At 45.6% G+C, this 14,556-nt stretch overlaps 1 protein-coding gene across 1 annotated transcript in view; it reads right to left on the bottom strand.

Annotated features, from left to right (window-relative positions):
* Nucleotides 1-14,352, bottom strand: part of DNAH5 (dynein axonemal heavy chain 5) — a 282,567-nt gene extending 268,215 nt beyond the window's left edge. The window contains 1 exon segment of the mRNA XM_023239471.2: nucleotides 14,046-14,352. Coding sequence (XP_023095239.2) covers nucleotides 14,046-14,057 — 12 coding nt within the window. The 5' untranslated portion in view covers nucleotides 14,058-14,352.
* Between the last annotated feature and the right edge of the window lie 204 nt (nucleotides 14,353-14,556).

Below are 14,556 nucleotides of genomic sequence, written 5' to 3'. Positions count from 1 at the left end.
GGCTTCCAGAAGCGGCCAGAGACAAGATACACCCTCATACTGACCCTCCCTCCTCCCCCACCTCACTCTGCTTTTCCCTCGTTCTTGCTTCCCTAGCACTGCACTTTTTTTTTTTTTTTAATTTACATCTGAGTCACTTAGCATATAGTGCAATAATGATTCCGGGAGTAGAATCCAGTGATTCGTCCCCTACATATAACACCCAGTGCTCATCCCAACAGGTGTCCTCCTTAATGCCCCTTGCCCGTTTAGCCCATCCCCTCACCCCATACCCCTCCGGCAACCCTCAGTTTGTTCTCTATATTTAATAGTCTCTTATGGTTTGTCCCCCTCCCTATTTTTATATTAATTTTGCTTCTGTTCCCTGATGTTCATCTGTTTTGTATTTTAAATTCCACATATGAGTGAAGTCATATGATATTTCTCTTTCTCTGACTAATTTGGCTTAGCATAATTCACTCTAGTTCCATCCATGTTGTCGCAAATGGCAAGATTTTATTCTTTTTGACTGCTGAGTAGTATTCCATTGTATATACAAACCACATGTTCTTTATCCATTCATCTGTCGATGGATATTTGGGCTATTTCCACACTTTGGCTGTTGTCGATAACACTGCTATAAACATCGGGGTGCGTGCCTAGCACTGCAATCCTAATAAACTGGTAACACAAACCCATGCCTTCAGGCTCCGCTCTTCAGGGAACTCATTGCAAGATGTTCTTATTTGAAATGAGGTCTATGGTAAACTCAGAAGCCGAATATGGTAGAGATAAGAAGACGAAAAAAAAATTCCTGGCTAGTTTTCTTTCTGGTAACTGAAGATGTAAGAGTAGATACTATAGTAATGAACACAAGACATAAAACAATTGACTCCCTCCCAGTGTTACTCTTGTAACAAACCACCAATCTATTTCTCACACAAGAGACGAAAGTAAGATCCTCTTAGCAAATATACTAAGTTTAATGCAGCGTTATCTACCAAACATGAGACAATTTAATCAGAGGCTTCAGTGGGACTCCTCACATAAGGACGACTTTGGCCTGGAGGAAAATGAACACAGTGGTGAACGACAGAAACCTGCCCCATGGAAATCAAATCCCCAAAAGGCCAAATTCAAGGAAGCCACGTCCTGAACAGCCACTAGGTGGCGGGCTTGAACCATTTCTTGACTTCCTTACCTAAAGAGTCACTCCAGGCTTGGCCCTGCTCTTACTCTGGTTGATAAGAATTTGCTCTTTTGACAAAATGAAATTTACTTGTGATAACCTGAGAATTTAAGAAATCTCTAAATTTTAAAAGTTGGAAATTGTCTTATTAAATCATAGAGAATGTTTTCCTTGTCCATTTGCCATGTGTATTTTACTATGGCTCATCTGAGCTTCCTACTCTTGAGAGGGAGGTATTTTTTATTCTAGGGTGTTTGATGAGGTCTTTGGTTCTATTTTACCTTAATTGGGAGGAGTTTGTGCGTTTGCTGGTTAAACAAGGTATTCTGAATTACAGCCTCTCCTGGAATAAGAAGCATTTCTCAAATAGAGCCAGGGCAGAAATGGAGGCTGTGTAACGGGCTGGGTCACTGGACGCCCAAGGCAGGTAGAAAAGCCAGGGAGTGGAGGGTGTGTCTGTGCTGCGTGCAGGGTGCAGGATGGGAGGAGAAGCAGGGGGATATGTGGTGACCATATATATACAATAAATGAACTCATTTCTTTATAATTTTGTTAGGAATACTTATTAACAATCCTTCATCGCTTCACAATAAGAAATTCATAAAAATAATTTGCTATAGAGCTGTACAATGGAATTCTACACAGCCGTTAAAAATCGTGTTGGTGCACTTGGCTAGCTCAGTCGGTTAGGCAGGCGACTTCCAATCGTGGGGTAGTGAATTCGAGCCCCACACTGGGTGTAGAAATTACTTTTAAAAAAGTCATGTTGATGGGGGGTGGGAGGGAGGGGAGGGTGGGTGATGGGCATTGAGGAGGGCACCTGTTGGGATGAGCACTGGGTGTTGTATGGAAACCAATTTGATAATAAATTTCATATATTGAAAAAAAAAAAAAAACAGTCATGTTAGGGGCACCTGGATGGCTCAGTCGGTGAAGCATCTGACTCTTGGTTTCAGCTCATGACCTCATGGTACATGGGTTTGAGCCCACATCAGGCTCTATACTGACAGTGTGGAGCCTGCTTGGGATTCTCTCCCTCTCCCTCTCTCCTTTGCCCCTCCTCAACTCGTGCTGTCTCTCTCTCAAAATAAATACATAAACTTAAAAAAGAAAAAGAATCTTAAAAAATAATCATGTTAAGGAAGCATTGTAATGAAACTGAAACATGTTTATGACATGCTATAAAGTGGGAAACAAAATCAGGCTCCAAGAGTACGAGTGAATGTTTGTTAAGAAAAAAATTTTCAGGGGCGCCTGGGTGGCGCAGTCGGTTGGGCGTCCGACTTCAGCCAGGTCACGATCTCGCGGTGCGTGAGTTCGAGCCCCGCGTCAGGCTCTGGGCTGATGGCTCGGAGCCTGGAGCCTGTTTCCGATTCTGTGTCTCCCTCTCTCTCTGCCCCTCCCCCGTTCATGCTCTGTCTCTCTCTGTCCCAAAAATAAATGAAAACGTTAGAAAAAAAAATTAAAAAAAAGAAAAAATTTTCAAAATAAAAATAAATTTCAGGGCACCTGGGTGGCTCAGTGGGTAGAGCGTGTGACTTCTGATCTTGGGATTGTGAGTTCAAGCCCCACAGTGGGTGTAGAGATTACAAACATAAAATCTTTTTAAGAAAAATAAATAAATTTTAAAAGTAACACAAATGGGGTGCCTGGTTGGCTCAGTCAGTTGAGCATCTGACTCCTGATTTTGGCTCAGGTCATGATCTCACAGTTTGTGGGTTCAAGCCCTGTGCTGGGCTCTGTGCTGACAGTGCAGAGCCTGCTTGGATTCTCTCTCTCTCTCTCTCTCTCTCTCTCTCTCTCTCTCTCTCTCTCTCTCTTTCTCAAGTATAAATAAACATTTAAAAAATAAATTAATTAATTAAATAAATAAAAATAAATTACCTGTACATACATATGGGGAAAGGACTATTCATAGTGATTATTTCTGAGACTGAAAGATAGGCCTACATATTATTTTTTATGTTCTTTTTGTCCATATTTCCTAGGTTTACTTCTGTCTTGTTTTTATTTTTTTATTTTAATTATTAGCATTACACTTTACTGGGCCCTGTTCTAAGCACTTTATAAATACCAACTCGATCCTCACCACATGACTATGAAGTCGCTATTGTTACTATCCCCATTTTTTATACACTAACACATTGAAGCACAGAGGGGTCAAGTTACCTACTCGAGGTCACACAGCTAATGAACAGTTTGGCCAGGACTCAGACCCAGGAGATCTGGCTCCAGAGTCTATGTTCTTAACTAATAAAACAAGAGAAAAATAAATTAAAATAATAATGAGAAAGAAAGGAAGCAAAAGAAGAATGAAGACAGAAGGGAGGTAGGGAGGTAAGGCAGAGGGAAAGAAACCGTGCCCCGGGGAAAAATACGCATGGGCTTTAACGAACTTTAAAAGATCATTTAATGCCTCTAAAATTTTATTATTAAAGGGAATCTGGCTTTTTAAAAAGGAAAAGGAAAAAATTAAACTGAAAAACAGGTAACAAACATTGAAGTGGTTAATCCTAAATAAATTAACTGGAAGAATCCAGAAACATGCAAGTGACATGTCTTAAATAAGAGGCTCTGATTTTTCCTTTTCCTTTTCCTTTCTCGTCCTCCATTACTTCACACTAGCTCCCCGCCCCTCTCAGAGCACAACAGTGTCGAGGGGCTGAATCTCCATCACTATCACTACCCTACAAGTCTGGACTGTGCCCCTACAGCATGCCTCAACCCGACCAGCATGGAAGTCACAATTTCTTCTTAACTAAGTAAAAGAAAACCAAAATGTGTTAAGAAAAAAAAAAAAAAGAAAGAAAAAGAAAAGAAAAAAAGAAAAAGGAAAAGGTGTTATGCCCGGCTGAATGCATAGGAAACCATAAATATTAGCTGGTACTCTTTTAAGTCTGTCTCCTTCAAGACCAAGGGCTGAAAGTTAACCAATGAAGTCTATGTGTGCACAGACCAGCAGGCTCCGCCAGATGGCCGGAAGGGCTGGGCCACCCAGCACTGTCAGAGGAGGAGGGGACATGGGCCTGAATCATTCCCATTGGCCCCATGGAGCTCCGCAGGGAGATCAGAGCCCAGGGGACGGGGGGGGGGGGGGGGGGGGGGGGGGGGGGGGGGGGGGGGAGGTAGGGGAGGAAGGGGGGAGGAGGGAGAGGAGGAGGGAAAAGAGAGAAGTCAGCAGGGTGGGATGCGGAGGCTCTTAACTCTTAACAATTCCAGCGCTGGGGTTTCTGATTTGAGGCAGAAGACGCAAACACAGGTCAAAACTCACGAAGTCTGAAAACAGGAGGAGAAACCATCTCTTTACTTCCTCCGTCCCTCAGCATGGACTTTGGGCAAAAATCCCCCTCTGCCAAAGTGGTGAATGCATCTTTGTCTCAGAATCATGGCCAGGATTAAATTTTGTAAAGAAGTTTGAGTGTCACCTGAAACAAACATGAAGTAAGATCTTTATTTCGCTGTGATACCCTCCGGGACACAAAGCAGGAATTAACTGACTTTTTGAAGAGGTAATCTTAACACAAACAAAGCAAGTGCTGTTTAGGAGATGAAGACCCAGGCCCAAAGCGTGGCAAGGTGGTGTCATAAACTCACGAAAAGTGAGTTCATGTGGCCCTTCCAGCTCATCTGCTAACCTACCTTCCGGGAAACGGGTATTTTTTTAAATAGTCGAGGATTAAGCTGGGTTTTTTTTTAAAAGGATTAAATTGCTTTAAAATATATCGTTCGTGTCGCTGCAAACGCCAAGTCTTGTTACAAGGAACTCTCCGGAGAATGAGGTGTTTGTCTGGTCCACGTCCACAAAGACTGGATGGGCAGCGGCTGCTGCTTGAGCAGCTTTGATACTTGGGATTCCTCAAAACCCAGTGGTCTGCCAAAGACGATCGATTATCTTCATCCTCTCCCCGACAGGTATACTGATCCCAGTGTGCACCTCAGACCCTCACCGTAACATCCACCGTATTCCCAGACTCCCAGAAGACCGCGCATAGCACCCTTAAGAAACCCAGACAAGGACAGAGATAAAGAATGAAGGAAAGACCCTAATATGTCTTTTCAGAATTTCTGGATCACTGTCTTTAAAAGATCATTTACACCTAATCTTTGCTCTTTAGCCTTTGACAAAAACGCATAAAAATCTTCTTTTAATGTTTATTTTTGAGAGAGAGGGGGAGAGAGAGAGAGAGAGAGAGAGAGAGAGAGAGGCAAAGTGCCAGTGGGGGAGGGGCAGAGAGAGAGGGAGACACAGAATTGGAAGCAGGCTCCGGGCTCCGAGATGTCAGCACAGAGCCTGACACGGGGCTCGAACCCACGAACCAGGAGATCATGACCTGAGCCGAAGTCGGACGCTTAATCCACTGAGCCACCCAGGCGCCCCAAAAACACATAAAAATCAACCTAATTTCTCTGCACTTACCAATTTACTAGTTATGTGCTGGGCCTTGTTTATTTCACATTGGTGCCATGGCCTAAAAACGCTGACTCTAAAAGTCTGTGTTTAAGAAATTCCACCGCAAGAATTTATATTTATGTCCAGGGGATTCCCCTTGTGATGGATCTGTACCTGCATAACATACTTAATGAAGAAGTGTCAGGCAATTGGTATTCATTCTCATCTAATGTGATTTCCCAATACTAAGAGATCAAGAAGGTAAGAGTACATTATTAGCCATTCTTAAATCTTATAATAAGATTTAAAGTACTAGTTCACTGGGCATATATTCGCATAGTCACCGAGACAATTACAACTTCCGAGGTAAAACGTATTCAGTCAGACTCCTCTACTGAACAAACCACCCAAAAGACACCGCTAGGCAGTGACCCATTTGCTTCTTCAGATGCCTTATTTATCCCAGAAACACTGAAGCTCTTTTTTGAGAAGTGAAAATCTATTTTTGTTATTCATTAACACCCTAGAAGTATATATAACCCAATGAAAGGGCAATGGGAAGTCACAAACATGGGGTATGATTAACATCCTCAATGAATAGGCAATGTGCACCCACCTGTTTCCTTGTTGGTGCCTGTCTGCACATGCTAGCTTTAAAACGGAGAATCTAAAATTCTAACAGAGATCACATTAGGTCCCTAACTCATTATGAAGTTAACGAAGCCAATGTAATCATGATGTCGATGCTGCAAGACGTTCGAAAAGAAGTTAAATACACTGTACATTACTCCCTCTAAATGTTCTCATTAAGCAGGTAGAACATATTTTAGTTTGTTTTCTTTTTAATTGTTTTTAATTTATTTATTTTTGAGAGAGAGACAGAGCGTGAGCAGAGGAGGGCCAGGAGAGAAAGGGAGACACAGAATCCAAAGCAGGCTCCAGGCTCTGAGCTGTCAGCACAGAGCCTGACGCAGGGCTCAAACCCTGGAATCATGAGATCGTTACCTGAGTCGAAGTTGATGCTTAATGGACTAGGCCACCCAGGCACCCCTTGGTTTGTTTGTTTGTTTTTATGTTTATTTGTTTATTTGGGGGGAGACAGAGAGTCAGGCAGGGGCAGGCAGAGAGAGGGAAAGAGAAAATCCCAAGCAAGATCCATGCTGTCAGCCCCAGAGCGTGACACAGGGCTCGAATCCACAAACCGCCAGATCATGACCTGAGCCAAAATCAAGAGTCAGACACTCAACCAACTGAGCCACCCAGGTGCCCCATGGGAGAACATATATATATATTTTAATGTTTTTATTTATTTTTGAGAGAGAGAGACAGACAGACAGACAGAGTATGAGCAGGGGAGGGGCGGAGAGAGAGGGAGACATAGAATCCGAAACAGGCTCCAGGCTCTGAGCTGTCAGCACAGAGCCCGATGCGGGGCTCGAACTTGTAAACTGTGAGATCATGACCTGAGCTGAAGTCGAACGTTAACCACTTAACCAACTGCACCACCCAGGCACCCTTAAGAACATATTTTAAAGGTAATAAATAAACTGATGGGGAGGGGTTTCTCATTGTTAACTGTCTGGGTCTACACAAGCCTAGGAAAAGAGAACTAAATACCCAAGCATTCTGAGATTAATTTTCTCAGCAAAAGTCAAATATTTTGACTCCCAGAAAGTCAAATATTTCATCCACTCTATTGTTACTGAAACGGTAACAAAATGCAGATTTCACAGAATTTGGTCCCATGAAAAGACTCTTTGGTTAAACATTTTTAAGCATTTATACTCCGCATCAGAATAGAGATAGATGTAGGTATTGCCTCTCATAGCATAAGAGCATAAATAAAATGAATCCTCAAAAACAGTTTAAAAAGCCTGAGTATGGCTATAGAAAGATTTACTTCATGGTAAATCTGGCTCTGGAATCAGCATCAGTAATTCATAGTCACATCCCCACACAGTGAGAGAGCCAGCAGTTATCTGTGATGCACTAGCCTCTTGCGATCAAGATGAACCTGGCCAGAGCACCCATTCTGTGCGCTCCCCAAGACTTCAACCGGCCCCCAGGGGACTGAAGGGCTCAGGATCACCTCCAGCTCTGAGCTTCTTCCTCCAAGGTTCAGAGGAAGATGTGCAGGGATGGAGACAAAAGTATAACATGGCCCATGGCTCAAACTCCAGAAACCACACAGTGGCTCATGCATATGGCAGGACCCCCCCCCCCACCCCCAGAGGTCAGAACTGGGAAGACAATTTCCAAATGAACAGCCAGCATTCCCTGGCCCTGCGTGGGGGTTCCTTCCATGACTTCCAGCGCACTGCACCTGTCTAACCTCCATCCATGGGCACCCCAGCCTTCCCTCCAGGGCCTTCACATCTCCTCCACCCCTCACCTCCCACCATTGCCAGACAATGAACTTGCCACAAGCCATTTTCCTGGGCTGTCCTGGCTTTACCCTCAGGTCTCATTTCCTTTCTCTAGTGACTTATCTGCATTCATTTGTTTTTCCCAAACAAAGACAATTTCCTCCCTGAAAAGGAATTCTACCACTGAGATCATTAATTATTTATATTGACCTTCCTGGAAAATCACCATCCTCAATTCTCTAATAGCCGAGAAAGTTTGATACGTTAAAGAAACACAGACCTTTAAAATCATGACTACAAGAAACTTCGGCAAAACAGTCCATCGCACCACGAGAAACAAAGACAAAAGAGTGGGAACCCTGCTGTAAAATGACTCCCGCTACGTGGCAGATACGAAAAGATACCCAACCCCAGACACAACAACTGCCTACAATCAAAGCCTGACCGGACACGGGAAACAAGGTTATCCTACCCTTTGGCATCATTACTAAAGGAGCCACCCGGAGCTGACGTCTTCTCCACTTCCAAGCATGGATGGAAAAGGAATCTGGTTCGAGAAGAACGACCTCCATCTGAGAGCTCCTCACCAGGCTCAGCCTCTTTGCTCCAAGTCGGCTGCTCACCTCAGTTGTCCGTCTGCTGCCATCACCACATTGCCTGGAACATCTCTTCTCTCCGCGAGGCCAGCTGTTTGCTTCCTCGGGGGCACCTGGAACAGCTGTGCAGGTGCGTGGGCCACGGTCCATGTTCAGCAGCATCCATCCGTCACACAAGGGGCACTGAACCCGGATGGATCCAAGTGCGCTGACCACGTTCCAGAAGCTCCCCATCGAGAGACGGTCATTAGACAGGACTCCCAGGGGCTGATGGAGGGCAGTTTGAGGTCTTGCCCCACACTGATGCCCCTGTACTGTGCGGCCATGACAATCACACACGTTCTGTGCCGAGTGGGTTTGCATTTTAACGTGTCCGGGATTTTCGGCGGTGTGTGGCGTGCCTGTCTTCCCGCTGGGATGGTGAGCTCGTAGCCTTGATTTTCTCAGCTGTGGAGATGAAGATGGTGACGGCACCTACCTCACCACGCTGTAACCGGGATTCACTGAGATAATTCGTGCCAACTGTTTGGCATGGTGGATGTTTGCTCAGGCTACTGTAACAAAATACCTCCAACTAGGCGGCTTAGCAGAAATTGATTCTCTCACAGTTACAGAGTCTAAAAGTCCAAGATCAAGGAGTCAGCAGGCTGGGTATCTTCTGAGGCTTCTCCCCTTAGCTTGCAGACGGCCACCTCGTCACCATGGCCTCCTGAGGTCTTTCTGCGTCTGTGGCTTAATGCGTTCTTCTTCTAAGGGTACCGACCCTATTAGATTAGGGCCTACATATTTGTCCCCATTTGACCTTAATTACCTTTTTTAAAGCCCTATCTCCAAATACAGTCACATTCAGGGGTCCTGGGGGTAGGACCCTAACATATGAATTCTAGAAAGCAAATCAGCTCAACCCCTGGTAAGCGTGTCTGCTGTGATACTTATCAAAACCTGCCATGTGGTTATATTGGTATCTTTTTACTAAATAGTAAGCACCGTGAACTTACAGAAGGGAGTGTTCCTTTTCCTTCTGTCTCAGTGATGATCATCAGGGCCCTATCTAGTCCCCCCACCCCACCCCCGGGGGGGCCATTTGCTCTGGCTGGAGAGCTCTATCCTCCTGACCTCTCCCACCTCTCACTGGTCCCCTTCTATGCCCTGTCACACTGTCTTCCCCACCAGGCTGTCAGCTTCACACACAGACGAAGACTCTGGTCTATTTTTTCCCCAACATCTCCCCAGTCCCCAGCACAGTTCATGACACTCAGTCAACCCTCTTAGGGGGAACACTGCCAGAGTTAGTGATGACTGCTTCCTCTGAGCTAGGCTTTCCTGTGTTTCTTTGTAATGAACAATAACGTGGACACTTCAGGACACCAGGGTATCGCACACTTCTATTCTTTATGCCGAATTGGCTACACAAGGTTCAGAAGTTGCCCGCACAGCATTCAGCCCTCCATGAGTAAGATTTTGTGCTTTCCGCAATGCCCAAGCATTCCAAGGAAGCCTACAACCATTTCCATGGGGGTGACATGGACGGCTTTGCCCACATCCCACAGCCAAGCCCTACCTGGAAGCTACTTCCCAAAAGAAAGACATTCTGACTCTCCACATTACCGCCTCGGAGGCCCAAATGTTGGCCCATGGGAATCCAATCATCATTCTTTTACCCCATCCAGGGTAGATACAAGGGCAGGTTTCTTCTAAATGACTTATTAAGATAGCATAGCCTTTGGACAGAGTCCTTATAGGAATCCGACAAGTACCACATGTCCTCTGTCCCCTCTCAATAGGTTATTATCCATTTACCCATCTCCTGCCAGACAGATGCACTGAGCTCACTGGAAGTTACCCGAAAGCAGCAGGCAACAGTCACAATTTGTTCGTCTCATTTGGTCCCCACAAGAAAAGGGGGAAAATATCATTACGTGTGTACTGAGTGTTAGGGAAGCTTCAGAGTCACAAAGGAAAATTTGAGAAAAGGGCCTGCCAGAAAACACTCCACACAAATGGTAGAAGAAAAGAAGGAACAGGTGGGGAGGGAGGGAAGGAAGGCCTGGAAGGAAGAAAGGAGATACGGAAAAAGAGATAAAGGAAGAAAGGAAGAGACGGAAACATGGGAGAAGGGAGGAAGAAAGCAAAAGTCACGGTCCCCAGTGCGCTTCCCACACTGTTTGAAACATAGCAGGTGCGCTCGTTGAGTAGAACTGAACCGCTCCATCATCTTCTGATACCACCTTCCCTACCTATCCCAGCCTCACTCAAACATCTTTTCCAGGGAGGAGTAAATGCTAAAAAGGAAGCTTTCATTCAGCAGATTCCCTGCCGCCAAACCACACGTGGGAGCCGGCAGTGGGATGAGCCTGCCCCTGGGGGGAGAGGACAAACTCCACGCACGATGTGCAACGCTAGTCTCCTGGCAGGAGAATAACTCAACAGTCAGGGGAAGCCGCATATCCTAGGTCGGCCATTCACTCTTAAGTTGAAGCTAATGGTGTTTATTCATAAAGAAATGAGTGAGCAGTTGTTGGAGCCTTTTTTTTTTTTTTTTTTTGGTCTGTTGGTTAAAAGTAAGGCTACAAAAAGTAAAGCCAAATGCAAACAGCACAGAGGTATATAAATAAACAGCCACAGGAGCTCAGTGCCAGGAAAGAGATTAGCAGGACTAAAGGAGAAAATGTAACAGGTAAACTTCCCCCTAGCATTCCTTATGCAGCGGGAACCAATTCCTCGAAATAGCCACACTCCCAGCAGCCTTTTTCTAATGCTGGCACCAGCCTCAGACTTGCTCTTTCCTGGACCTGGGAGAAAAGCAGGGGGACCCCTGGCTTCCCCCAGGAATCGAAGGTTCTTTCCAGGCACATTTCACAGATGTAACCATGTGCATGCCTTACACTTTGTGTCTGTGTCTATTTCTCTCCATATTTTCTAAATAATGTGACCAAAGAAACCATACTTGCAGCTTCCCAGATAAATTTTTATAGCTGCTAAAACCCTCCCACATCAGCCTGGGCTTAGGGCAATCACCTGCCTTGATGAGGTCACCAAAAGTGTTTCGGAAACAGAGCTGCACATTTCTCTCATTCTTGCTGCCCTTCACGTTGATCTGGGCATGCTCATTTTACCACCTTCCAGTTCCAATTTACATAAAATCCAGGCTGCTCTCTTAGCTGAGGGAGAGCTCACAAGTTGCAAAACAGTGTTTGCAGGGTGACCAGCGTGCACAGAAAACAGAAACATTTATCAAAGGAGGGGTCGCCAGGCAGGCTCCGTGGGTGGAGCCTGTGACTCTTCACCTCAGGGTTGTGAGTTCCAGCCTCACATTGGGTCTAGCGATTACTTAAAAATAAAATCTGGGGGCGCCTGGGTGGCTCAGTCGGTGAAGCATCCAACTTCAGCTCAGGTCTGATCTCACTGTTTGTGAGTTCAAGCCCCGCATCGGGTTCTGTGCCGACAGCTCAGAGCCTGGAGCCTGCGTCAGATTCTGTGTCTCCCTCTCTCTGTGGCCATCCCCACTCACAATCTCTCTCTCTCTCAAAAATAAATAAACATTAAAAAAAATTATTTAACAAAATCTTTAAAAAATATTTACAAAGGAATGCTAAGTTTGCTCTAGAGGAAGAAAGTCATGAAAACATTTAAGGGGCATTCTTCCCTATAATTTTTCTAACTACAAAATCCCTATAAATATAAATATTTATCATTTATAATTGACCTCATATATCTATATCCTATTTAAATGTTTTTTTATATATTTAAATACATAATTTATATTAAAATGTATACATATTTATATATTTATCATATGTATGTTCATTATAGAAAAAGTTTAAAGAAAATTAAATTCCTCTTTAATGCCACCAGCCAGAGATAATCAATATCAACATTTTGGTGGATGTCCTTTTATTCTGTCTTCTATACATATTTACAAACCTTTTTTATTTTTTTTATTTAAAAAAAATTTTTTTAATGTTTATTTTTGAGACAGAGGGAGAGCGTGAACAGAGGAGGGGGCAGGGGGAGGGAGACACAGAATCCGAAGCAGTCTCCAGGCTCTGAGCTGTAAGCACAGAGCCCGATGCGGGGCTCGAACCCACCGAACCATGAGATCATGACCTGAGCCGAAGTCGGACGCCCAACCGCCTGAGCCACCCTTTTTTATTTTTATGAAATTGGAACAATACTGCTTTAGTGATCTAATTTTTTCAATATTAAAGCAAGCATAATAAAGCATAAGAACATGGTATAAGGTTGATAGCCATGTTTTATAACCTGAGAGGATAAAATGTATGTAAGATTATATAATATATGGATTTTTGTTAATTAAGATGCAAAAAAGTCATTGGTTTACTGGTATTACACATAGCAATGCCCTCCGTCATTTCAGGGTCTCTATTTTCTCTGACAGAAAATGGGGGGAAGTCACTAAAAAGACGAAAAAGAACTAATGAGAATTTGTCTTAATGAAACACAAAATAGATATATGTTGGAAATTCCAAGTATTTATAACATATTTATCACAGGAAAATAAGGACATTAATATGAATACCATAAAAGATGCTCACAAGAATAAAACGGCTAATTTTGAGTAAGGTAAATATCTACGGAGAGGAGGAAAACGTTGAAGTGAACTCACATAAACTACATACACTGCTCTTAATTAAATAAGTGTACATCTACATTTATTAAATCGTGATGCAGATTTTATTGACTAGGGTGCATAGTTCATGATTCGCGTAATAGATTCCTCTAGTTGTGGAACTATAGAGAGTGTAAGTGAAAAATACATGTTAAGTACCATCTCTCTCGAAGATAAATGCAAAAGCAAGTACTGGGGTTTTTTCACCCCACAATATTCATTTGAGAGAGAGAAAGAGCACAGAGCCATTGGAAATGAAAGCTGATTTCAATGCACGTAGGTCTCCAGCCCTTTCTCATCTGCTGTGCACCGAGGCAAATAACTGCAAAAGACGTAAGGAAACCACCTAATGGGGCTTTGTGCGCACACATCCCACTCCCTCTGCCGCCCGCTCTCTCCAAGGGAACTAAACATTCGCTCTCGTCCAAACCCCAGGGCCAATGAGAGCTAGTAACAGCCAGCAAACTTGGCACCGAAGCGGCCTCCGCCACACCTGGATATCCCTGATGCTCGCCATGGGACAATGAGTCGCTTGGGGCCGCGCCACCGACCACCACCAAGTGGCCTTTCCGCAAGAGGGAGGGAGGAGGGGTTGAAGATACAGGAATGAGGTAGGAGCCTATGGCTTTTGCATGCTAGGGATGCCCTGGTGGGCACGATTGACCACCACCCCTGAGAAAAGCTGCCAAACTCATAACCCAGCAACTCTAGCCCCACAAACTCCGGGAAGCGCTTTCACGCCCCAGCCCCGGAGGTGAAGCCCGCGGGCACCGCCAGCGCGCTCACCCCGCGGAGGGAGCGCCGGGCTCGGCCGGCGAGGCGCCGCGCATGCGCCGCGAGGGCGGGCCGGCGTGGGAGCCGCGCGGGGCCCGCGCAGGGCGAGCGCGCAGCCTACCGGTTTGTCCATGGCGCTGCGCTCCGGCGCTCCTCGGGGACAGGCGGCTGGTGAAGGCCGGCCGGCCGGCGCTGGGCTCCGCCGTTCTGCCGTCGTCCTCCCCCGGCCGCGTTGCTTCCCGGCGTCCGCTCCGGCCGCGGGTCGCCGGGCTGGCGCGGCTGTTTGCGGCTCACGCCGTTGCCATGGCGACGAGCGCTGCCCCGCCCGGGCCGGCTGCCTCCTCCCGCGCCCCGCGCTCGGGCGCCTCCTCGGGGCCCACGGACTGCGCAGCCCCCGGGGAGCCGGCGCCCGGAGAGCGGACGCCCAGAGCTCCCGGCCACCGAGCCCCGACTGTCGCCTCGCGACTGTGTGCCGTCTCGTTAGGGCTCGGCCGAGTGTTACTTCTGGCACCAGCCATATCCACTTATTTGGAAACGTGTTTAAATGCCGAACTGTTTTGTGTGTTTCTAGCTTCAGGAGAAAAAAAAATCAAAACGGGAGTTTAGAGTGTTTCAACCTCAATTCGCACATC

This window comes from Felis catus, chromosome A1, assembly GCF_018350175.1.
Source record: "Felis catus isolate Fca126 chromosome A1, F.catus_Fca126_mat1.0, whole genome shotgun sequence".
In the NCBI taxonomy this organism is placed as follows: Eukaryota; Metazoa; Chordata; class Mammalia; order Carnivora; family Felidae; genus Felis; species Felis catus.
Note: the sequence above shows the minus strand (reverse complement) of the source record. Positions and strands in the feature narration are given on the sequence as shown.